Source organism: Camponotus floridanus, unplaced genomic scaffold (genome assembly GCF_003227725.1).
Source record: "Camponotus floridanus strain SB8 unplaced genomic scaffold, Cflo_v7.5 scaffold70, whole genome shotgun sequence".
In the NCBI taxonomy this organism is placed as follows: Eukaryota; Metazoa; Arthropoda; class Insecta; order Hymenoptera; family Formicidae; genus Camponotus; species Camponotus floridanus.
This window is the reverse complement of record NW_020229839.1, coordinates 1-24,719: the sequence shown is the minus strand read 5'-3', so window position 1 is coordinate 24,719 and position 24,719 is coordinate 1. Positions and strand designations below refer to the sequence as shown.

Below are 24,719 nucleotides of genomic sequence, written 5' to 3'. Positions count from 1 at the left end.
ACTAGCGTCGCAATTTCGGAATATTTAAAGGTGATTTATGCGCCTTCAACACCTGACAAATGTCGTAAAAGTTTGAGAAAACAACGCGGAAAACTTTACACAACGCGACAATTCCACGCTGCTATCGTAACGACAGGATTAAATGGAGAGTAAAACTGAATTGATGCGTAATCCATCTTTAAGAGAAACAATCTTTTTGTGCTGGGTAAGATCGACAAGAACGCGATACCAAGCGTGGCTTTAATTCCAAACTTGTGTCTTCCGAGACATAATCTGTTTTTCATCGTGTGACGTTTTGCTTACTATTGAAATATATTATTCCCAAGTTACGCTCGTATAAATTATATTTTAATAATTTGCAACTTATTCACACGTTTCGTCTATTGTAAATGTTTATTAGAATTCCCCTCTATTTTGCAAGATTAATTCAAGAAAACAAAATAGATGAAAATATTAATTTTCATCACACTTTTTTATATTTTAGTTTACATTTATAAACAAAATATAAACCCTGGAACACACTTAAACACTCGTACATAATTTCGACATTATTGCCATATACGTCACTCTATTAAAAAATTACTTCAAGATATATTATGTAACAAATTTCAAATGAAAAAAAAAAAAAAAAAATTAAGAAAAGATTATACATTTAAAGTGACGGCAATTCTAAACTTTCTCCAAAGTGTTTTCAATCCGATTAGTGTTCCAAGTTAGTGTTAATCTGAGTCACTTTCGTGCTTTCGTTAAGCGTGGACTCAAAGACTGGCTGAGCGAAACTTCTCGAAACACATCGAGAGATTTAAAGAGATAACGATGACTCCGTCGCGCTGACGTTTGTGTTCTAGGCGCTCGGTCAGGTGCGCGCCAAGCGCATAGCAAAGACGCGTAAACAATGGTACGAGATGATTGTGCGCAGCTGTTTGCGCGCGGGTGCGTCCGAGTCTGACGGCGGCGAATACGCGAGGAGAAAAATTACATAGTAATACATCTCCGTCCTTTTCTCTCTCTCTCTCTCTCTCCCTCGGGCAAGAAAGGGAGAAGCTGTAGTGTATACAGAGTGCGCGAGTTTACGAAGAACACTTTCGCGTTATGCATTTATACGCGTCGACGGCGAGCGACGAAGGGCTCGAGACTCTCATACGCACACACGCACGCACACAGGCACGATAAAAAGAGAAACTCACTCCAGAAATAATGCACAGTATCCATCCAAGCCGCGGTGGCGAAGGTGGGATGTTGCTGCCTCCTGAGTTTATCGAAGCGCGTTTAACAGCGATCGTACAATAAAACGATACAGAATGTCACGTTCCCACCGCGCGACGATGCTGACCTCGTCGTCGTCGTGGTTGCCGTCGTGGTCGTCGTCGTCGTCGTCGTGTTTCGCGACGACGACAATGCACTACCAACACTCTCGTCGTCGACGACGAGTTTTCCTTTCACCGTTTCTTCACCGATTCCTCGCGGAATTTCACGTATTACCTCGTCGCGTCAGCAGTCTCGTCCTCGCGCACGAGAGGATTAACCGGGCTCCTCCTATCCTCTTCTCGCACTCCGTCAAACGTTCGCCGACAAATCTCGTCTCGACGACAGATCCGTCGCGCGTCGCGTCGCGACACTTCCCGCGTACATTACCCCCCCGCGCACGTTTTTCTCCGCCCGCGTGAACGCGATTAAAGAGTCATACGGACGGGAAACGGAGCGAGGAATGACAAGAATGCCACCGCGTGAATTTTCCGTCGTATACGTTATGTACGAGGGACGCGAGAGACGTACACTCGAATCGCGATATCGCGTCTAGGAGGTGAGATAATCACGCCGGTATACCCGCGGGAACGTCAACTCTCCGCGTCGCGTGCATTCGCGTGCGCGCGCGCGCCCCGACACTTTTCAAAACAATATACAACCAACACCAACCAGAGCGCGCGTCTCACCCCGTAGTACGTGTGCTCGAGCTTGAAGCGTTTTCTCGCGTCACCGCCGCGGCCCCTTTCCGTCTCTGTCTCTCGCTATCGCCTCCCCCCTCCCCACCGTCTCTATCTCTCTCTTTCTCCCGTTGCCTCTATCCCCCCCTTCTATCTTCTTCTCTTCCAGCCAACGGCGGTTTTTCCGCACGCACACGCCGCCGCGGATCAATAATTCACCATACGAATTCACCAGAAAGCGGGCGAGCGAGCGAACGGGTGAGAGCGGACGACGCGACGAGCGTGCGGACGGGCTGGCGGACAAGCGACTAGGCGGTGAGCAGCACGCGTTTCTGTCACGACACGACGCTGCCCCGCGCTCGCGCGCCGAAACAACGAGGAAACGCGCACGCAGCCCACACCACCGCGACGAACCGCGGAGAGGAGAGTCACCCTAACCTCCACGTCTGGGTCGCGTCTCTCTCGGCGCCGGGTCGGATCAGATCGGATCGCGTTGCGTTGCGCTGCGCTGCGCCGCGCCGCGCCGCGCTGCGCCGCGCTCGTGCGCGCGATTCGGAACGGGAGCGTGTTCCCGGTAGCGCACAGCTGACCCGAGGACGACCCGCGCACTCGTAAACGCGCGACAACTCGAGATGGGACTGCTCGGACTCGCGGATGCTCGACGTAAACAGCCCTCTGCCGGAACGCACGCACCGGTAAAGAGAGAGAGAGTTTCTCCAAAGCGGCCAACTTCGCGCCGGTGAATCGTTTTTCCGTCGCTCCCCCCCTGATTTTCTTTCCCTTTCCCTCTCTCTCTCTCTCTCTCGGAGGATCGCGCGACTTTCTCTCCTCACCTGCGCATCCCTTTCCATTTAAATTCGAAACAACGGAGGGCTAATTAAACGCGAGGACGCCCCGGAAGTTAGCCGCGGGAGCTCGCGACAGGCGAGTCGAACGTGCGTGAATATCGGTCGCGCAACGGATAATAACGGCGTCACGCGTTCACTCGTTCACTTGCTCACTTCGCTCGCTGAAACTCACTCTCACGCAGCACACGCACATACTCTACGTCGGTCTCTTTCTCTTACGTACACATGCACGCACCCTCGTCCGGCGTCTCTCGCTCCCTCTGTCTCGCTCTCTTTCGTTCGTCGTCCGTCTGTGACTCACTCGCTCACTCACTCTCTCTCTCTCTTTCTCTCTCTCTCTCTCTCCGCAGATAATATCGCCATCGTCGCTGCGGTCGGATTCGTTCCTTGCGCGGGCCCGTTGCGAGACGACGCCACCGTCAGGACAACACGGGCGTGGACGCCGCGCACTTTCGCGAACGGCGCTTCGGCATTATTTTGTATCGTGTACTTACCACTAGGCGAGCTGTGTGACGTGGCGGCGCACGCACGAGCACGAGGACGGCCCTTATTGTCGCGAACCAAATTCACACGGTGTTGTATTAGCGCGCAAGACTGTGCACACGGTAAATACGAGAACGGTCACCACTCTTGTTTTTGGTATGCCAGGAATGGCACAAAGAATCTAGACAACGCACACGCCTGCTGCGCAGCCGGTCTGCGCACACGCTGACACCGCTTACGCGGTCGCGGGAGAAACCAGAATCACGAGCGCGGCCGAGGAGCCCCGAGGCGGCCCGAAGCTGCGTCTCGCTCTATCCCCACTCTTGCGGCGGCTCACTCCCACTCCTCTCCGCTCGACCATTTGCTGTCCCCGTGCCCCGCGCTGCGAATCAGTCGCGTCACGCACGTAATGGAGGTAGGATGTCGGTGAGTTCGCTCGCTCGTCCGTTCGCTCTCTCTCTTCAGGAAACGAGGAGCACTTGTTGAATTTCAGGGGTTGCGTTTTAGGCTTTACAAACGAAAGCGGTAATAATATGAAAATGTAGCGTAGAACGTTTTAGTTTGAAGAGAAAGCTCGCGCGCGCGCTAATCATTTAATACATTTTTTTTTCATGCATTCTGAATATAATGATATTATATAAGCTATATCGTTGACCACGCGGAAAAATGTAAAGGATACTTTTTTTGTAAAGGATACATTTTGTGAATATATTTCCTATTATATGTATATATTTAGCACGCAGTTGTAATAATCCATGGAGCTTTCTCTTTTTATCTAGCTTTTACAATATTTTTAATCTGTTGTTATATATTGACATATTATTGCTATGTTTACATCAAAGGAGTTTATCGTATTTTAAAAACTAAACATCACAAAAGAGTAAATTAATTGATATTAAAATCTTTCTAATTTCTCCGAAATTTATGCTTATTTCAAGATGTAGAAATGTGTATTTGAAATGCTTCTTGCTTACGTCTTATTTTTTATAAAAAGAATAAATTTATGTACATGAGTACAATGGTACGGATAAATATGTATGAGTACAATGGTACGGATAAAGGACGGCTGATAATTATAAACTCCTGATAAATATAAACACAGTATTTATATCTGTCATCAAAGATACACGAAAAAAACTGAATCAAATTAATCAAGCACAATCGAGGATTGTATTTTCTTCGATGCAATCTATTTAGAAATGTTCGATTGTGATTGATTGGTTCACTTATTACTTACTTTTTTCGCGTATTTGAAATCTCTAAACAAGATTGTAAAACAAAAGAGTTATACAAATAACTTCAAAAAATTTTTCTCTACAAAACAATTATAAAAAGTTCAAATTTTTTTGTTTTTACGTAATATTAGAATTATTATAAAACTGTGTCCATCCGTAAATTTCAATTTGGCGAAATTAGTTGATGCCAAGGTGTATTTATATAAAAAATTCTCTTAAAAAAATATTAAAAATATTTTGATACCATTGGTTGTACATTGTTCTTCCTTCTCTTAAGAATTACTTAATGAAAACAAAAAAATTAACTGGAGTAAATTGTTATAAAGTCAAAGTAGAGAAATAAGCAAACCTGTTGTTATAAATACAATGTAATGGGATTACAAAAAGGTTAATGATTATAATTGATCGAATGACTTTCGTTGGTTATTTTATCGCGTTTTTTTAATTCGTATTTATTGAACTTCAATACTGTTGGATTAAACTTTTAAGACGTTACCTCGAAATAATACTTGATCTTGACCTTGATGTAGAAAAGACCTGCAATTTCAAGAAACAATTTAGAGAAACAGTCTACTTTGAACAACTTTTAAAAGGACGTTTTTATAAGTTCTTTTGAAGGAGTAGGAATCACATGTAATTGGATTTCTTTAAAATTTTACATGCTTATATTTGTTTATTAATGCTTAAAGAGATTATATATAAGTTTATATAAAATATATTTATTATTAAAAAAAAATTGTTTTCCTAATTTATTCAAGACAAAAATATGAAATATATAAAGGAAGATTTACGGTTTTCAAGATGACAGTACTTTAAAATTTCAAATTTCGTATTTTTAAATGATAATTTATTTTTATAGGCGTATAAAAATATTTGTGAATTTTTTAAAATTTAAGTTCTCTCTCTTTTTTCTCTCTCGAAAATTATGTTTGAAAAAAGAGTGGAAAGTTCACAAACCAATCAATTCGCCTTTAAAATATAATACACACCAACTTGAGAAAAGTTTTGAGAAAAATAACGTTAGAATTTAAAAAACCATTTAGTTTTAGGAACATCAAAATAGATTACATGAAAATAGATAAAAAGATTTCTTTCTACTGAGATTGTTTATATTAATTGTATTCACGATTAGTATATTTTTATCTCTACTTTTTTAAAACATTTTCTTCGATAATACAGTACGTAAAATGAATTATATATTTTCTTTATTTACATATATACGCATATCGGATTTAAATCCTCAATTTAATTTTTAATACTAAAAATATTTATATATATACAATTTTCTAACGCTATATTATTACATTTTCATCTTATATGATTAAATCATATAATATTTTCATATTTTCGCATATTATACTGCAGTTTTATTTCTATTTTACTTCTCGAAAAAGGTTTGCGTTTCTATAAAATCGCTTGTCCGATATGATGTAACTCAAAAACAAACACAAATGGTATTTCAAAAATGTTACATGGTATACAATAGCAGTATCGCAAAATGGAAAACACCGCAGATTAATAACGACGATGTCAAACAGTTCGCTCTCGCAAACCGAAACACGGTTCGCGTACGAAAATAATGCCCGGAGCTGTTAACTTTTGCGACTGGCACAAAGGCCCGGCCGTAATTAATGCCTTTAAACGTTTGCCGCGCAATGAGCTCCTTTTGTCAGTCGGTTGCATTGTGCCGCACAAAAGTTTACAAACGGGCCGGCAGCGCGACGTGGCAAAGCGCGACGCGATGCACCGCCGGGCTAAAATGAGACTTTTCATCCCCGCGCGTTGCATGTACATCTCACGGGGGTTGAACACAAGTGACGCACGGGGTGGACTCCGATTTCGCGCAACGTGCCTCTTAAATAGTTAATTATGTTAGCGCCCAGATTCCTCCCAACTCCGCTCGCGGATTGTTTCGCAGAGACACGTCGCTTTATTTAAGTCGCGATGTTCCGCGATGTAATTCTCACGATTACAAAGTATCAAGAATTTTTTACGAATATTGTATACTTTACTTCGAATATAGATTTTAGAAAAAAAAAGGAAAAAATAATTTTTATATTCGATGCCAAGTCAAGTTTAACAAGGCAATTTCCATCTTAAACTTATATTGAATTGTCGATCCTTCACTACAGCTATGATGAATTATTATGTTAGAAGCGAACAATATTATGTGAATCTTTTTATAAATTAAGCTTACAATTAGATTAATAGACGGTTGTAAATTAATTGCTGAAATAAGGCTTAGTATCGTTGAAGATATAGAAATACATGTAAATTAAGTGCATTTATTATGATACAGACTGATGGAAAAGAAATCTTATATTTTAATAAATTATGCCATTTATTTTGAGTATAAATAAAAAAAAATTATTTCAAATTTCAACAATGTGAAAAAACAATTCACTCAATTTCTCGCTTGTGATAATGTAATTCATACAGCTACAATGAAGAGGCAAAAACTTCAAACCTCGATGTTTTTATTGAGCAGTTTGATGAAAAAGTTATAAAAAGCTTGAAAGGAAAATCATATAATTATCAATTATATAAATTTATAGGAATCGTTGGCACAAATATCCTCGTTTCTGATGTCACAGTTTGAGAATAAAAATATGTAAATAATTCGTTTTGATATTCGCATTTCCATTGCCAATTAATTTTCTCGATCTTGATTTCGGTATAAAGCTATATTTGTTGACGTAAACTATATTTGCGGTATCGAAACTTAATCGCAACGTAAACTATATTTGCGGTATCGAACACTTAATCGCAACGTTTTTTACGATAAAAGATTGGTTACCATATAGTGCTCATACGCGTCATTGTTCTCTTTTTGTCATAAACTTGAGAGCATTCTGACAATTAAATAATGATAAAAATTCCATCAAACACTTAATTTCCAAAGCCGGTAATGCATTTCCTAACGGTTAATTAAAAGAGCCAGGGCTTTAGTAAGAGGGAAAAAACGATCAAGAATAAAAGAGAGAAAGAACGCAGGAAGACGGAGTTTATCTTGGTTTAATGCATGGCATATAGAATTTTGTTCGTAAGGAAATTGACATTATCCTTCTCTTTACATCCTACCACTTATTCGAGCTATTTTGATCCGGGTATAAGACTCGGCATGATCGGCATATCGCGATTCTTATTTAATGTCGATCGTAAAACTGCGGAACGCGGATTTGCGCGACAATATCGAAAATAATTAATTGAAAAGCGTGGATACAATGCTGACAGCAATACGGAAAGAGAAAATAATTGTCTTTCAAGTCAAGTTTGCACCAATCAACCGTTACGTCACTACATAATCGTTAATTGCGACGATATATAAAAATATATGTGTATGTATATATTTATTTTTTTTTTACTCTCTCTTTCTCTCTGTCTTCCTGTATCCACGTGTCGTGAAAGAAGTGTTGCGCGCGCAATTTGCGCGTTATGCAACGATGCACTTTGCATTCAGCCGCGTTTGCTGACTTTACTTGGAAGATGGTTGTAGGTTCATCGACACAACGCATCGCGACGACACTCCGCACTTGACTCCTGCAAGAAATCTGCAGCGTCGTCGAGTCGTCGTCGAGGCATCACGAGCGTCGTTCTGCACGAGTCAGATATATGTTTGCGAAAAATACATGAATTAAAAAGGAATCGATAGAAATTCATTTTACGAAATTATAAATTTTCATAATTTTTTCGAAATCGGAGATTGACTTTACATAATTTTCGTCAACTTTCTCTCTTTCCGGTCTGTTTTTTTCTTCTTCGCACATTTTAATCCACAAAAGAGACGAGTAGAAGTAAAACAAAAAACTCTTATTCTTATATATCGTTAAATGAGATTGAAAATAGGAATAGGAAGAAATCAAAGATTTTTCAATAAATCCTTGATTCTAAAATATTGTAATATAATTTTTATAATTCATATAAATTAGAGAAAAGTCATAAAATATGACTTGGTTACTTAAAAATATAATTTACAGTGGCTGTCGACACGATATCATCTCGTACGAGATGCATTCATTGTGCATGTATTATATATACGTGGGTGTATATGTATGTTCGAAGTTGTATCTGATACGCAAACAGCTAATCCTAGTTCGCGTCTAAGTTCGTGACATCATAACAATGCTCAGATGGACATCGCATTAGCCGGTGCAACTTGCTAATTGTAACCGTAATATCATACCCAAAATCATAACCATGCACGATGCTCTTGTTCCGCAAAATCACAAAAAGTTTTAGCATCGCACACAACTGTTATTTACAACTACAGTCACTGTTTGAACTTGCCATATTTAAAATGGATAACATTCTCAACTAAAAATAACATTTTAATGATTGAATGCAATTGATAATGACATATAAAATTACGATATTGTATTGTTGCTGCAAATTTTTGATGGAAATATTTTCCTCGCATTTTTCGACGATATTTTAGCGACGACGAGGTAATTTTATTGTTAGTTTTTGCGACACGGCGTCTTTCCTCTATCGGCATCACTTTTATTTAAAAGGGGGAAAATAAAAAAAGAGTAGAAGAGAGAGGGTGGGAGGGGAGAGAGAACGCTTTAGATCTACCTCATACCAGAGCTACGCGTCGTCCTCATAAACTTCGAAAACATTTCTTATAAACGGCAGATATTTCGCAGAGGTGAGATTCCTGGCAGGTCTTATCATGGCAGAGATTTACTCGCAAGGACCGTCAGGTATAAAGTATTAAAATATCACGCGAACGGCGCATTCGAAAATTCTTGCTGCACTTAAAAGCAGAGATGTTGCTCTCGTAATATAAAGATTTTTTCTTTTAAACGGAATCGCCTTGTGGCAAATGACATTAAAAATTACTTGTTGTGTTTTATTTAAAGACTCTTAAATAAAGTATACTGATAGATTCTTATTCTTTTTCTCTTATATTTCCTTCACAAATTTGTCATTTTATTTATTGATATGACACAATTATTTGTGTTTATATATTATTTTCATCAAAAATAATCTAATTTTTGGTGAAAATAATTTAATGTAAATACAAATAAAAATCACAATGTAAAGTGCAATAGATCTATTATGTATTTTTTTTTGTTTCTTCATGTATATTCTATTATTTTAACAATTATATAACGGATTTTTTAAAGAAATTTTTTAATTTTTAATACAATTCTCCATAGAAATCTAGATAGTAAATACAGAGAAAAAATTTGTTGGGAAAAATTGTAGAACAATTTGAGAATAAATTAATAATTTCAAAGAGTCAAAATTTAGGATTCAAAAATTGCAAAAAATAATAACGTAATCTATAATCTAATCGCCTAATCAAATCTTTATTTGAAAAAATATTGAACCTACTTAAGAAGAAAAATTGATACATGAAAAAAAAATCGTAGGGAGTCTCTAAGATTTCACTCTACGCTTCTTCGATTGAGATTTCACATAGGGATTGAACAGACTTGAGCAAGTTTGCACGAGCAGGGATGCGTGCGACGTGCTTATTGTATCCGATCCTGTGTAAACGAGGACAAAGCAACGACGGAAGAAGACGCGGGGGAGATGCGACGGAGCAGGGCGGGTGCGAAAGGGTCGAAAGGGGTGAGAAACGGTAGGAAGCTGCTGAAGGAGGAAGGAGAGGAGATGGGAAGGTGAACGCGTACCTCACCTGGCATACCGGGAGAGTATCGCGACACATTTTGATCGAATTCTTCTCGAGGTCGGGGAATGCCGGTATCTCCCGTAGATATTATTACATATTTAGGCAGTGCTCGCGCGGCGAGCGAATCTCTCTCTCTCTCTCTCTCTTTCCCTCCCTCCCTCCCTCTTTCTCTGTCTCTCTTCTCGCTTCGGAGAGTTAATACACTTAGAGAGATGTATTCTCTCTTTCCTCTCCTCTCTCTCTTTCTCTCTCTCTCTCTCTCTCTCTCAGCTGCGGAGCGTACATATCTGGTTCACTATACTTGCGCCACTGCTGTATCCTCATAGCTCTCTCGCTCAGACTTCGAAGGATCGCAGTTCTGCGCGATATCCTGCATATCTCGGCATACCGTCCCCGTCGTTTCCGACATTGTTCCCTCGGCCTGCCCCCGCCCGGCCCCCGGCCCAGAACCCGGACGCGGAATAATCCCACTCGTTCGACGTCTACCGGGCCCGGCTTCCCGACCGGATTCCAGTCGATTCTGGTACCGAGCTTGTGCAGGGTGAGAAGCCCCGGCATCGGGCATGATAATTGGATGCTTTTCCGCTCGCTCTTATCCCCCCGCGTCGCCGTCTCCGAAAAAGCGCGAGGAAGAACGTACGAGCTTATTAATAGAGCCCTTGAAAAAGCGCGTCACGCAAGCCGCGAGTATAAGAAAAGCTGATGCTGAAGAAAAGAAGGGCGGGAGAGATTCGTATCTTACGAACATGGATGCCGGGAAAACTGGCATCCATTAAAAAAATTCATTTTGAAACTATTCGAGATTTATTCGATTATCAAATTTAAAAAATCCTTCGGTTTATAGATATTTGTAATTATTAGCTATTAAAAAAAATATTTTTTGTTTATATATTTATAATAACAATGTAATATAAAATATAACAATGCAATATAAAATATATAAAAAAAATTGTAAATATATTTAAAACAGAAGTCGTACACCACCACCACTAAAAAGTACATGTATTATAAAGATATGTATTTTTTTAAACATTTTACGAGTTATATTTTTTAATAGGTTTTTCCATACCAAGCTTTGATGTAATTTCTAATTAAAATTTTTCGTAAGTCTATTTAAAGATTATGTGTAACGCAAAATTTGTATCAGATCTTTTTGAAAGGATTTACAAGACGGACCGTATGTGATGATCGCGCGTTCACGTCAATACTCCGGTAACATTGTTTATTGAATATTCAATGTCCAGTATCCGATCCCCGGGAGAACGACGACCATAAGCGTTGGATTCTATTAGCAAACAGTCACGAGAACAATGATGCGTCATCGATGCGATTCCGTCGATATACAAGCGGCGAGTCGATGATCGAGCCCGATAAATGCCGGCCACCTTCCTTCGGCACATTTCACGACGAACGTCCGTCTCGGGATACTATTCGCATATCTAAATCCATAGAACGTCCTGGTCCGCACAATTCCCAAGATTGTTACCAGTCCGTAGGACCACTTATACTCCTTCGTGCCCGGTCCTTAATTTGTCGGGAATACATCGTCCGTACGTGAGTTAACAATGTCAAGTTCGAGACATTCGATAAAGGTCTTTTAACCTTCAGTTATTATGCCGGAGCGAAATCTTTCCCTGGGATGAAAAAAATTATATTTCAAAAGAATTCAAAATAATAAAGCGTAATTTGCTCTCTTCCCTTCAAAGTTTATTGCTTTTCTGAATTCTCGTCATGATTTTACGTGTGTTTTTTTTGACAAACTATATTTATATATTTTTTAACACACATATATAACAGCGATTCAGAATACAATTAATATCGAGAATATTCCGATCAATATCTCAAACATTGACATTCGTACAATGCGAAACATCTAGATTCAAGAAATGCATATCGAGAAAAACATGTCGGATGCCAACGAGGATTTGTTTAACGCATTAGCATTATTGCATTCGACCGATGAAAATAGTGGCGAAAAGCTTCGTCGAATGCTGGACGCTTGTATCGAAAAGAAATACGGCCCCGGTAAAACTTTGGCTGCTAGAATGCCGAGAAGATTTTTGCAAAATACTGACAATGCTTCGAGAATCTCGAAGAAACGCGACTACGTCCAAGGACGATGCGTCAAAACGGTAAAAAATGAAACTTGGGACGATCCAGAAGTCATCTCTCTTCTGGAACCTGACACAACGGAGAACATGATGAACTATCAAACAACTGACATAAAAGTGTTCAATTACGAGGATTCCTGCGACGATCAGAACGTCCCCAGGATCTCGATTCCCGACGAAGGATCCGTCGATGGAACCCTATGCAAGGTTTTTTCCTCAATTAAACTTTCGCGATCTAGTTTATAACTTGTAACTTACACGAAATAAAATAATTGGTTGTTGCGATTGTCATTGCACGACCTAACGCACGTTGATTTACAACGAATTGTGTATATCTGTGTACGGTGTGCAAAATCCAAGATTTGCAATGGCGCAAAATTGGGAGCTTTGATTTTACTGGAGTGTCAAGAGTGTCAAGAGGCTTATCATCCGCTGTGCCATCAACCTCCGGTCATCGATATTGACGTTTACGATCCTAGATTCGTATGGCGATGCAAACGATGCGCGGAAACGTCGTCAGCGATCTCTACAAAAGTTAAAATTTTGGAAAAGAGATGCGTAGGAAAAAAAATTCGGAGAAACGATGATATGATCAAAGGGAACGCAAACATTTCGGGATTGAAAATGTCTGGAACAAGAGACGGTAATCTATCTGAGAAGAATGGTACGTTAATAGAGAGATAGATCTAATATGCATATATATTGGCTTTAATAAATTTTTATTTCTAAATCATACTTCATCAAACTTTTTTCTATTAATATTTTAATTATCTTTTAATCAGCGAATATAAATGTATAAAAATATAGAAGTTCTCGATGATAAATGTTAAAATTAATAAAAATATTATTATATATTTATTTCAATGTCAAAGAGAGTCGATGACTTCTAAATGATAAATAGCTAAAATATCAAAAAATAATGTCCAATCATGTTTTGTACAAAGTAATTTTAATACTATAAATCAGTAAAAAATTTATGTCCGAGAAAAATTGTAAAAAAATTGCTTATAAAAAATAATAACAAGCATACACGTTACTGAATCATGTATTTTTAAAATATTTTCATTTCGTACAAATGTGTTCGAATATCACATTTATGCATTGCGTATCAAAAAGTCTTGAAAAATGTAACGTAAAAACTTGACATTGATAAATGAGTTTTTAGGTAAATACAGAATCTGTTCCATTCAGTGACATCAAATGCTTGAAAATCTTCCTATTTAGTTCGATTGAACTTTTCGATTAATGTATAAAAATATGTTTATAAAAGAAAAATGTACTTACAGATTCGCGAGCAGAAAATAGACGCGTGCAGTTACATGATTCTCTATTATTCACAAAGGATTTAGCGAATCTCTCGCAAAGAAATGGAAGTCTATCATCCTCTACACAATCACGAAAGAGAATCGGATCTAAACTCTCCGTTACTCGTACTTCGATTAAATGAGAGAAACGTTCACAGATTTGATGTTTGTTTTATATCTTATTAATAGTTAATTATGGATATTAGAGATATTAAATATGACAAAATATTACTACAATAATTTTGTATAAAAATAAAGAATAAAGCATAGATTTTTGAAGAACAATGTTCGATAAGTAAAAAAAATATACATTATTATAACTATTGTTTGCATTGCGTTTATGAATAAATATATTACAGATTGTTTAATGATGTATGATATGCTTGATTGATACTTAAATATTTGAACTCTAATCAAAATTATGTATATAAATATATATATATATATATATATATATATATATATATATTTCAGTTTTGTTTTATAGTTCCTGAAAGAATAGATTATTGCAGATTATTTAATCAGATTAATAAAAACACATTGTTGGTTGTGTACGGTAATATTTACTTGACAATCGTTCGCGATACAAATAGAAATCATTCTTGTTCTGATCGAAATCAGTGTTGTAACCCGTTACAAGTCATCACATACACAGAAACACTTTTAATCACAGTATAGGGCACTGACCCTATGAACCGATTACAAGAAATATACACTATATTACAGCGGTCGTGTATTCGTCGGAAATACAGAGCATCGGAGTGAATATTATTACATAGTATCGATGTCCGTATTGTGTAGGAAAATATAGCTATTTCGTACAGTGATGTAAAATCAGTGAATGAATCGCATGAACAGAATGCTCGAGCTTTCGTCCAAGTTTAGATACAGCCGAAGGAAATGACTTATTAATTACTTATAGATAGATTTGGTTATACAAGAGAACGGCGAAAGAATTCTCATTCATGTCGCACGATAGCCATTTAATCGCTCCAGTTTATTCTCTTACATTAAGGTCAACAGAGTTCAATTACCTTCGGCAATGCTGCAAATTTCGGTTGGATTTGAGGCTCGATTAATTCTCCCAATGATTTATGATACATAAGATTGTGATAGAGATAAAAGAGCTATCAGAGACGTCGGATGTAAGTTTGCCTCCCACAGTGCGAAATTTTTCAAGATTTGTTTCAAAATTTGCCGTAGAATATAACATACATATATACGCGTGTGAAAAAATTTAATAAGTTGTATAATGTGACGCAAATTCAATATAGTTTTCTGATAAGATTTCACAAAATCAGAGATTAGATTAAGACTAGATTATAATATTAATTAACTAGATTTATTATTCTCTTACTAGATATTTACTGCATTTGATTAGTTAATCGTCTACTTCAATAATATAAGTTATAATACGTAAAGATACAAATTCACTACTCGATTCGTCGTTAAATATGAGAGTAGATACTTCGGGAAAATGAATTCTGTGATAATATACAATCAAAATTGTTGGCATGCATAAAATATAAATAAAATACAATATATTTTGAATAATCTGAAGAGAAAAATAAGGCGATAGCAACATCACACATCATTCCTAATCGGGTTAATAACTAGTTTAATAACATCCAGTAGTTCTAAAACTGGTCAATCATAATTATTCCTTGAAAAATGGAATGACTTTGGCCAATCATAAAACTTATAAATGTATTATTAAACTTGAATAAAAGTGACACATAAACATACATATATGAAAATATTATTTTAAGAAGAAATAAAAACTTGCATGTGAGTGTAAAGTGGAATATAGCAAAGTTGTTTTCGCTTATTATCACAGAATTGTCAATTACCCAAAATAATACATCGACTAATTTTTTCCAGTGAGATCGTAGCACTTTGACATAATTTCGATATATATATATTATATATATATAATATATATATATATATATATATATATATATCATGTAAATTAGAAAAAAAATGTTTCAGTAGCAAAATGATTTCGAAAAATACGGGTCGCAGAAAAATAGATGCGACTCGATAGTGAATATTTATGTAAACATTTTTTGCTTTAAATCTGTATTTAAATTGCCATACTAATGAACGAAAAGTTGTCATGCCATTTGTTTAACGTACTGTTGATATCCTATCCATCATTTATACAAGATATAATTGTACATCATGCTAGCATTATTTACAGCAAAAGGAGAGAGAGAGAAAGAGAAAGGGAAGAGACAGAGGGGAGGGAGAGAAAGGAAGAGGGAGAGAGAGGAAGAGGGAGAGAGAGAGAGAGAGACAGAGATAGAGACAGAGAGCTTCGAATATGATAGAAATTCTTGATAGATATGTTTAGTCATTATCGCCAATGTGTAAAAATTCATATGACGAAATTTTTACATATGTGTTTTCAGAACTTTCATCCTAAGAAGATTCTATCATGTGTATAAAGAATAAAAATATATTTTCAGAAAAAAGATAACACAGTACAAATAATATGCTTCACACCTTTTAACGCTTAAATTTGTTCCTCGTTAGGTTTTTCAAATCATTCTGAGTATGCTGATATCTTAACAATAAATTTATGAATATAGATAAATTGCCGCATGTGCAATTTATCGAGCGTAATCACAAAAAATCATTGTTGCTAAATAAATGTTTAGCACACAGCTCTCTTTGGAAGCATTATTTTGCAATTTCAATGCTTGCAAAATTAACATCGGTGGGATTGTAGCCTTTTCATCTTTTATTAATACGTGACTTATACACAAACAAAAAAGATTAGCACAAGATAAACTTGATTACCAAAATTCTTCGTTTAATATTATTATATATAGAACTTATTTCTGCAAGCTAACGCTATATTTCTATAAAACAGACTTTTTTATATGCTATTAATTTCTACTTAGATGGATATATATGAGACATTTTCAATATAACTTCTGACTCGCGTATTCGGTACCCATTAACCAACATATGCATTAAAAGATACATCAGAAATCACATATTTTTTCAATTATCTTAAAAATTCAAAGAGAATTTCTTGTGCAAAAGTTAGTGCCTAATTATAGAATTATTTGAGAACATAAAGTTTCAAAAATAAATGGCTCACATCGCAACTTTAATTAGATAATTCAGAAGTGAAAATTAATTTTAAAAATTTGCTTGGCGATCTCTGTGTGTGTGTGTGTGTGTGTGGTGTGTGTGTGTGTGTGTGTGTGTGTGTGTGTATACATATATATACTCACATGTACATATATACGTATATACTCCGAGAATGTTAACGTAAGCTGCGATCTATTAGGATGAATATGTTCCACTTTAATCAATCCAATCCATATTGATCGATTCCGCGATTCTTATTTCTTTACCGGAATAAAAGATATAATGTAGAAAAGATTCTCAATTATTGTTGCAAGTATTTGTAAAGAGCAGTGATCGTAAGTGATTGCTCAACGAAACGTAAAATACAAGTGATTCATTAAAGAACTTGGAAGATTATTTATGTGCGCAACGCTTTCGTAAAATTCGACGATATATCTTTAGTGCATCACTTGGCACAGATTAGCATCCGATAACGGTATCAATATGTCAAATAAGATTATGAATGTACTCATTTTTATATCGTGATAATGATATAAAATTTCACGTATAATAGGAACCGTCAAGATGTTACGCTCGGGTGATTAAACATCGTATTCACATTCGTATTCATGTATGCAGAAAAACAAGAAAAAGCGCTACTCCATTGTAATAATTACAAGACTATTTAAAAGCTCATCTCCACGTGATTATTTATGATAAATATATCGTGTATCTAGCGAAGAATAGTGTTCATTTTTCCATTTTTCCTTTTATCAATTATATAAGAGGAATCTCAACGAAAATTTATCATATCAAAATATGCTATAACGTTCGTGTGTAAAAATGTGCAAAAATGATGATGATGATGAAACCATTAAATTGCGAGTGCTATCTAGAGTCACATTGAAACTACTCGGCCTTTATAACGAAATTCTAAAAGATATCATAATGTATAATTTGCTTATTATAAATACACATGTAATAAACACTACTTTGCTTATGAGTACAAATATCAAGAGATATTTCGCGCAAATTCTTTCAATATTATAGACTTGGCTGTTCTCTTTTTAAATTCCGCGATCCTATTCTCACATATATGAAATTTTACTTCGACATTTAGTGCAATTTTTTTGACTGAGGGACATAGACAAGATTTCCGGAAATTACTTTATGAAAGTTCTACTCTACATAATTTCTAATAATACTTTTGAATAACAAATTTTACTCGAGTTTCTTTGTAATGTCTTGCTAGATGTCTTGTTTTGTCGAAAATTACTTGATAAAATTTATTTCAAATATCCGTTATTCAAAATGATAATGGATTTTGAAATAACAAATCATCAAAGATTCAATATTTAATCAAGCTATTCAACAATATTCATAAATCATTTCCAACGATTAAAAATTGTTAAAGCTTAAATTTTAAATTTTGTTCAAAAACCGTATACATTTATTTAAACAAAAAAATGTACGGGGGTTTTAATCATAAAAATTTCATAGAAACTTTTGTTTTTAACATTTATCTTATAAACTTTGCGTGAGAAATTTAGATCATATCTCTTGAAAAAAGCTGGTCCAAATGTAATCCCCGTTTAAATACTTTAATACAATGCGACTGGTTTAATTATTAGTGTCTGGATAATTGCTATACTATCGGGACTATCGTATACTACATACAAACATAGGAGTGATTATCCTACGTTTGCAGTACAATAATACTAAACAGAATAGCTCCTGAATATTAGCTGATTTTACTACTCAACATCTATACAAGATTAATCTCTTACAAGGTGAATAAATGTAAAATTTCTATCGTGTTTGCCAACAAGATACAATTGTACATCTTTGAAATAATTCACAAAATTCTATACATATATAATCATAATTAGATCTCAAATCCATTTCATATAACTTTGCATTATACAATCTCAACTTATGACATGACAAATAAGAATAGCGTAAAGCGAATGAAATGTATCGCGACTAGAATTAATGTTTTGACTAGAAATCTCACCTTGTAAAAGTCTATAAAAAGATTCAAAAGTAAATTTTTAAAGTAACCTTATACGATGCGGTAAAAATATACAATTTACACTAACATTAAATGTTGTTTGTATGTAGGATACTTTTTAAACTAATGTTTACTGTTAATGTACTATATTGCTAACTGATATTAAAAGGCCGTTACATATTTATCGTTTTAAAAGTAACCAGTGCCACACTTTTGGAAGCGCTAGATTTTTCTATTTCATTTTTTTCACAAATTAGATATCTCCTTACGTTCATAAAAGTACTAAAAATTGATATTATATCAATTTTTGTAGGACAATATAAATGTAAAAATAAATATACAATATAATGCATATATATATATATATATATATTATATATATATATATATGTATTATATTGTATATTTATTTCTACATTTATATTGTCTTACATATGTGTAAAGTATTTTGCTTTTTTAAAGATCATGAGAAGCAAATTACATTAATCTCACAATAGAACACATTGTAATTTTTATAAAATATCATAAAACTGAGATAATCATGATTCTATGTATTGTGAATTGTGCCAAATGTTTACCTCTTGAGAACCATGATTTATAGCACTTCCATGCAGAGGCAATAGGCACTTTAATATGACAATGAGAATGACGAATTATCTTAAAAAGGTTAATCTATTTTCGCGGCAGGTAAATCGTGACCTACGACCAGTTGATCTTTTGGAAAATCCAAAACAACGTGATGTGAAATCCCATATTGCAAAAGCTATCACATACTCACATAGCGAGAACCAACTAAATGCTGCCCAAAATAATAAATATTAAGTTGTTTTTATTTTTTCTAACTTTTGTTAAACTAATATAAATGTAATATTTATGATTTTATTTCTTACCCAAATCGTGACACAGCAGCCGATGTTTCAAGAAGAAGATAATAAGACCAATTGTACTGACGAGACTTGTCATAAAAAGCATCTGTTTGTACTGAAGGCTTTGTGCATTTGGAGTTACTAGGCGACCCAATCTTACGGCAATCAGCATGTATGTGAGCGAACTAATCATGAACACTATGAAAATTTTTTCGTGTACCGCTGTAATATTTTTATCTTATTTTAGTTAAGCAAGTCCATTATGTTTAATATTTTTGATTGTATTAGTAGCACACGTAGATATATGAATTTTATATAAATTACTTACAATAATTTCCCTGTTAGAAATGTATGTTACACCACACAAAGCTGCTACCTCGGCAATATTTAGCCAATAGCATAAATTTAGGAGCCTACTTCCCATAATTTTTAGAGGCACATCTTCAATGTTCTTAAGTATGTTGTAATAATATGAATGATAAACACTGGCAATAATCAGTCTAGGTCCAATGTGTAATGCTATGCTGATACGCCATAGATACCTCTGAGAGGATACTCCAGTAATGGCTGAGATTGATGGAAGAATATTATAGACCTTTAATAAAAAAATAAATATAATTTAATCAACACATATTGTTTATTTATTATCATATGTGATAAAATTTTGCACTTACCCTACAATGAGTTTCGTGAATGTCATCCTGTTGGAATATATATGCCGTAACGAAACAAAACAACAATGATACAAGTGGTAAGCCAACTGTTACCAGACATAATTTTCGAAATGATAGTGCCAGATATATAGAACTTCTGTTGCTTCCCACATTATTCAGTTCCATATTAGCAGTGTTGTCTAACATCTTGGCATTTGTGCGCAAAGAAACGACATGTAACTCAGAGCCAAGCCCAGTTAGACAATTGTGCGGCGTAGATACATGATGCTCTCCAGCTTTCAACTTATTCCATCCTTGATATTACTTTACGTCCATAATAATCCTACGAAAAGAAATCACAAATTGCTTCATTCCACAGTTTTATCAGATTTCATCTCATTAATGATATATTATGATTAAGGAGCTCGTTTCCGAAAAATTTAACACTTTGTATTCGCGAAAATGCGAGATCTAATTGCGAAGGAAACGATATGTTCTATAGAAAAACAAAAACGGAAGAGCATTGTGGAACTTATTAAACATAAATCCGTTCAATGAATGCATTGAGTGAATTGATGACTATGTACCCCGCCTCTACCTTATCACCTTAATTGCTTAATAAGAACGTGGGATTTAAAGATGCGAAAATCAAGGCAAATCATACACTTTTCTCATTAGATACGCGCCGAGAGTGTGCATCATTTTCCAACATCTCATCAAAAATTCGCAGAATTTGATTACGTTACATATAACACGCGCGTCATATATACATATAATATATATATATATATATATAAAATATACTATATATATACTAACATATTAATAATAGCACACACACATATATTGATACGAGACGTTAATTCCATATTTTCATTGATACGACATTCTGATATTATTTTCATTCTTGTGATGGAATGTTTTCAAATAACCTACTTGCTCCATAAATAGCAAGCGAAGGATGAAATCGACGGATGAAAAGTCCGCGGTTCCACATTTTACTGCGAACGATGCACCATGTTTTTAACTTTCGCGTTTTCCTTTTTTATCCGATAAAGGGCCGATATCGGTGAACGGCGGAAAGCGAAATGTCAACGAGCGTGACAATCTTGACGGATGCGCAATGTCGAGACACTGCAGATAACGCCCCGCTAATGAATCACGATCGCAATTTCGATTAGGAACGATAACTGTGACGGGCACAAGTTCGCGAGGAACGACAGCGATCCTCGTTTCGGATGATTGGCCGCGATAAACGACCGCGCGCAATTTACCCTTTTGTTTCTCACGTCACGATTAATCGTATCGTCTGCTACACAAATGTCTCGATTCTTCTCCGAGATACGCATGTATGTACCATCTGGGATTACGTCAGTTTTCCAGCTTCTTCCGTTTGGCGCTTTCGTACGCTCGCATTACGAGCGGAATTTTTGAACGCACATATGGCACATAACAGACACGCGCGAGCGTACAAATATATATATGTAAATATATTACAATATTCCTCTCTTTCTAATATTATTTAAGTATACGCGCAAGAAAATTGACTTTCGTCAAAATCCTGATGATCCAAGTATCTGGATTTGCGTATCATAACAGTAATTATTACATTGTTCCATTAAAAATATTATAGATATAAATGTTTGGATAATTTTATTATAAAGACATAATTATGATATTTACACAATTGTGCTATGCTCGGTTTTTTGTTGATTGTTTTCTTCTATTTCGTACTCGATTTCTACTCTTGGTCGCGATTTTTTCTGTACCTTTCCTTTTTTCACAACCTTCGGCTCTTTTGTTTTCTTGCTTGTAGATGGTTGGAATAAATCCTAGTGAGATATAAACAATTTATATCGAGATATAGCAAAAGAAAGCTTATTTCAGATAGAAAGTTCTTACTTCAATATCACTGGCTGCAGATTCAAAACTGTCCGATAATTCAACTTCTTCTTTCTGTCCAGAATCACTATCTTCATCCTACACAAAAAAATATGTGTAAAAGAGTTATTTATATTAAAATAAATAATCATTTTATTATATACCATAGAAATCATATATAGAAATTATATACCATAGAAAATTCTTCATCGTCATCACTATCAGCTTCAATATATTGCAGACCATCTTGCTCGAGTTCCCTCTCATCTGCTTCTAATTCCATTTCCACCTCCTTTTTCAAGCTCTCGCTCCTGTTCTTCGTCCTGTTCATTTTCTGCTTCACTTTCTCCTTCAACTTCAAACAGATTCTACTGCTTTATCAAACACTTGTTGTGGAAAATTGTAAATACCCTCGTACTAAAAGACCAAAAAAATTATATTTCCGAAATATAATTAATTTCTTATAACAATAAATATAAAATATAATGTTACCACTCCCTTCTTCAGTCTGTCCATAAGTTGCTTCTCGATTGCATTTCTAGTCTTGCAGCAATTAGAGCTTTTTCTTCCCTACGTCTTTCTCTCCTTTCAATCTTTCTCTGAAGTGGTACAATCTTCTTCTGCCGTCTTAACCTGAATTTTCTCATACGAATGATATATTGCGTGATCTTGAGAAATCTTTGCTTACATTTTGCCTTTATGAAACCAGGCCAATAGAGTAGATTCTCATTAATTTGTTGTATTGCCTTCTCAAAATTCCTAGATAGCTTAACTTTTTTCCCAGCTATTTTTAGGTGTATGTATCCTAATAAAAAAAATATTTACATATATAAAAATATATATATATACAAGCGTAAACAGTATTGCAGTTCTATTCATGTTGAAATAAAATATAAATCTTTTGATAGCACTTCAATAATTTATAATTCTTGTCACCAAATAATTCATATGACTTATCAAGAAGAATGTCAATTATATAAATATAAGTATGAAAGATTTAAATATATTACAATTTACCTCTCCGCTGTCCTCATGTAGAGATAAATAATACCCTTTTCTTCTCTAATTGTAGCATACTGACTGTTTGCAAGAGGGCATGCAGCTCTACTGCATAAACCTGTAAGATGTACTCATTTCTGCAAAACCTCTGTGTCTTTGAACTGTAAAAGAAATATATATATTGACAACTTTAAGTTTCGTACAATTTTATATTATATAAATTTTATTTAAAATATACTTACTTTACTTTAAAAGAAACAAAATGACTTATTGATGACACTCCATACAACCTGCAAGATTAAGATAAATGTTTTATGATAATCATATAATGTACAGATATATACAAGAAAAAAGATTCGATTTAGAATTTTATTTACATCGTCGTGTTGCATTTTATTTCACTGCAATCTAACAACACAAAGTAATATTATAATTATCACGTTTATCAAAACACGTGCAAATTTACACCATAGAGGTGCTAGAGAGAAAGATGAGAGACTGGTCCGTTTTTAGGTTAGATAATTCCTGAAAGCGATGTGCCATCTATGGATATAAAACTTGACATGAACTACCGAAGCCAAATTCAATAAATATTCTCAAGGAGTAACATGTGCACTATTTCTGGTTGTGTTTCCGTGCTGTGTGCATTAAATGTAGATAACACGAGTATTGTAAGATAAAATGCTATGTATATTAAATAAATTTCTAATATAAATAAATTTTGTATGGTCTCTCTCTCTCTCTCTGCTATTAAATATATTATGATACCCGATATTTTAATCATACATCATCCATCATCATTGCCATTGTCATTATTACGTAATAGTTTTTCATATTTATTAATTTAAAAAATTTAATACAAAAAATATTCAAGTTTATTTCTAAAATATTAAATGCTAATATTAAATATATTAAATGTATATATTAAATAAATATTAAATTAAATAATATTATCAATATAAATATTAAAAATTAAAATAAAAAAATTAGCTCAAATAATAATAACAATAATAAATTAGTTCGAATAACAATAATAACAATAATAAAAAATTAATTAAAAAATTGGCAAGTAAGAGGCAGTAAAGCGCAGTAACTGAAACACAAAAAAACTTTTTTTTTCTTTTTAGTATATTTATTAGTATATTTCTTATTAGTATATATTTCCTTAAATTACTTATCATAAATCCATGCAATACAACACGAACGTTTCATATCTCTTAATACATTTTCAACATAACATTAATATAGGCGTTAGAAAATATTAGACAATAATATATAAAATTATATAAATCGTTTCACAATCGCGACATGCAGATATTATCATGCTATATTCGCAATTTATTTCACAAATTATTCGTTCGATAATTCCTTAAATATATATATATATATATATATTATATATATATATATATATGTTAACGAATTAATCGAACGAATGCATTCCGATTAATTCTTTTCGTTTGGTATATATAAATATTTAATTCACTATTCAACTGATTGGAGCTATTCCGACACGCTTTTATTGATATATATAAATATTACACTTAAGTGTGAGACCAAGAAGCAGATTTCGGATATTCACTGTAAGTCAGCCGCTCCTCGAGCGATCGGGACGAGATTTAAACGGTAGTGCCGCGAAATGCGTGTAGAATTTTATGCAAAAAGAATGAAATCGCTA

The 24,719-nt window shown here is 34.9% G+C and overlaps 4 protein-coding genes across 13 annotated transcripts in view; 1 reads left to right on the top strand and 3 right to left on the bottom strand.

Moving 5' to 3' along the window:
* LOC105257292 (protein scalloped) overlaps positions 1–3,507 on the bottom strand; it is a 154,393-nt gene extending 150,886 nt beyond the window's left edge. For 3 of the 10 annotated variants that reach the window (XM_025413829.1, XM_011267823.3, XM_025413828.1), the window contains exon 1: positions 1,188–3,506. Coding sequence is in view for 2 of the 10 variants with exons in the window: in XM_025413828.1 (XP_025269613.1) it covers positions 1,188–1,212 (25 nt within the window). In the remaining 8 variants the exon portion in view is untranslated. Of the gene's footprint in view, positions 1–1,187 lie in introns of all 10 variants that reach the window. The other 7 variants (XM_011267827.3, XM_011267828.3, XM_025413831.1 and 4 more) reach the window with 5 other exon arrangements.
* Positions 3,508–9,163: 5,656 nt separating this feature from the next.
* LOC112639538 (integrator complex subunit 12-like) lies at positions 9,164–13,690 on the top strand. Its single transcript, XM_025413885.1, has 5 exons — positions 9,164–9,194; positions 11,377–11,624; positions 12,010–12,450; positions 12,604–12,907; positions 13,530–13,690. The coding sequence occupies exons 1-5, from the start codon at positions 9,164–9,166 to the stop codon at positions 13,688–13,690; spliced, it is 1,185 nt and encodes a 394-aa protein (XP_025269670.1).
* A 5,619-nt stretch (positions 13,691–19,309) lies between these two features.
* On the bottom strand, positions 19,310–21,122 carry LOC112639539 (post-GPI attachment to proteins factor 2-like). Its single transcript, XM_025413900.1, is given in 7 exon segments — positions 19,310–19,380; positions 19,383–19,400; positions 19,403–19,441; positions 19,533–19,732; positions 19,826–20,103; positions 20,183–20,504; positions 21,098–21,122. Coding segments are annotated over 6 exon segments (792 nt in total). The 5' UTR covers positions 20,369–20,504; positions 21,098–21,122.
* A 695-nt stretch (positions 21,123–21,817) lies between these two features.
* LOC105257295 (protein MAK16 homolog B) lies at positions 21,818–23,525 on the bottom strand. The gene is given in 13 exon segments (XM_011267832.3): positions 21,818–21,993; positions 22,064–22,141; positions 22,236–22,337; positions 22,339–22,401; positions 22,403–22,459; positions 22,535–22,575; positions 22,578–22,818; positions 22,820–22,847; positions 23,060–23,168; positions 23,171–23,202; positions 23,284–23,297; positions 23,299–23,331; positions 23,419–23,525. Coding segments are annotated over 13 exon segments (966 nt in total). The 5' UTR covers positions 23,434–23,525; the 3' UTR covers positions 21,818–21,840.
* Between the last annotated feature and the right edge of the window lie 1,194 nt (positions 23,526–24,719).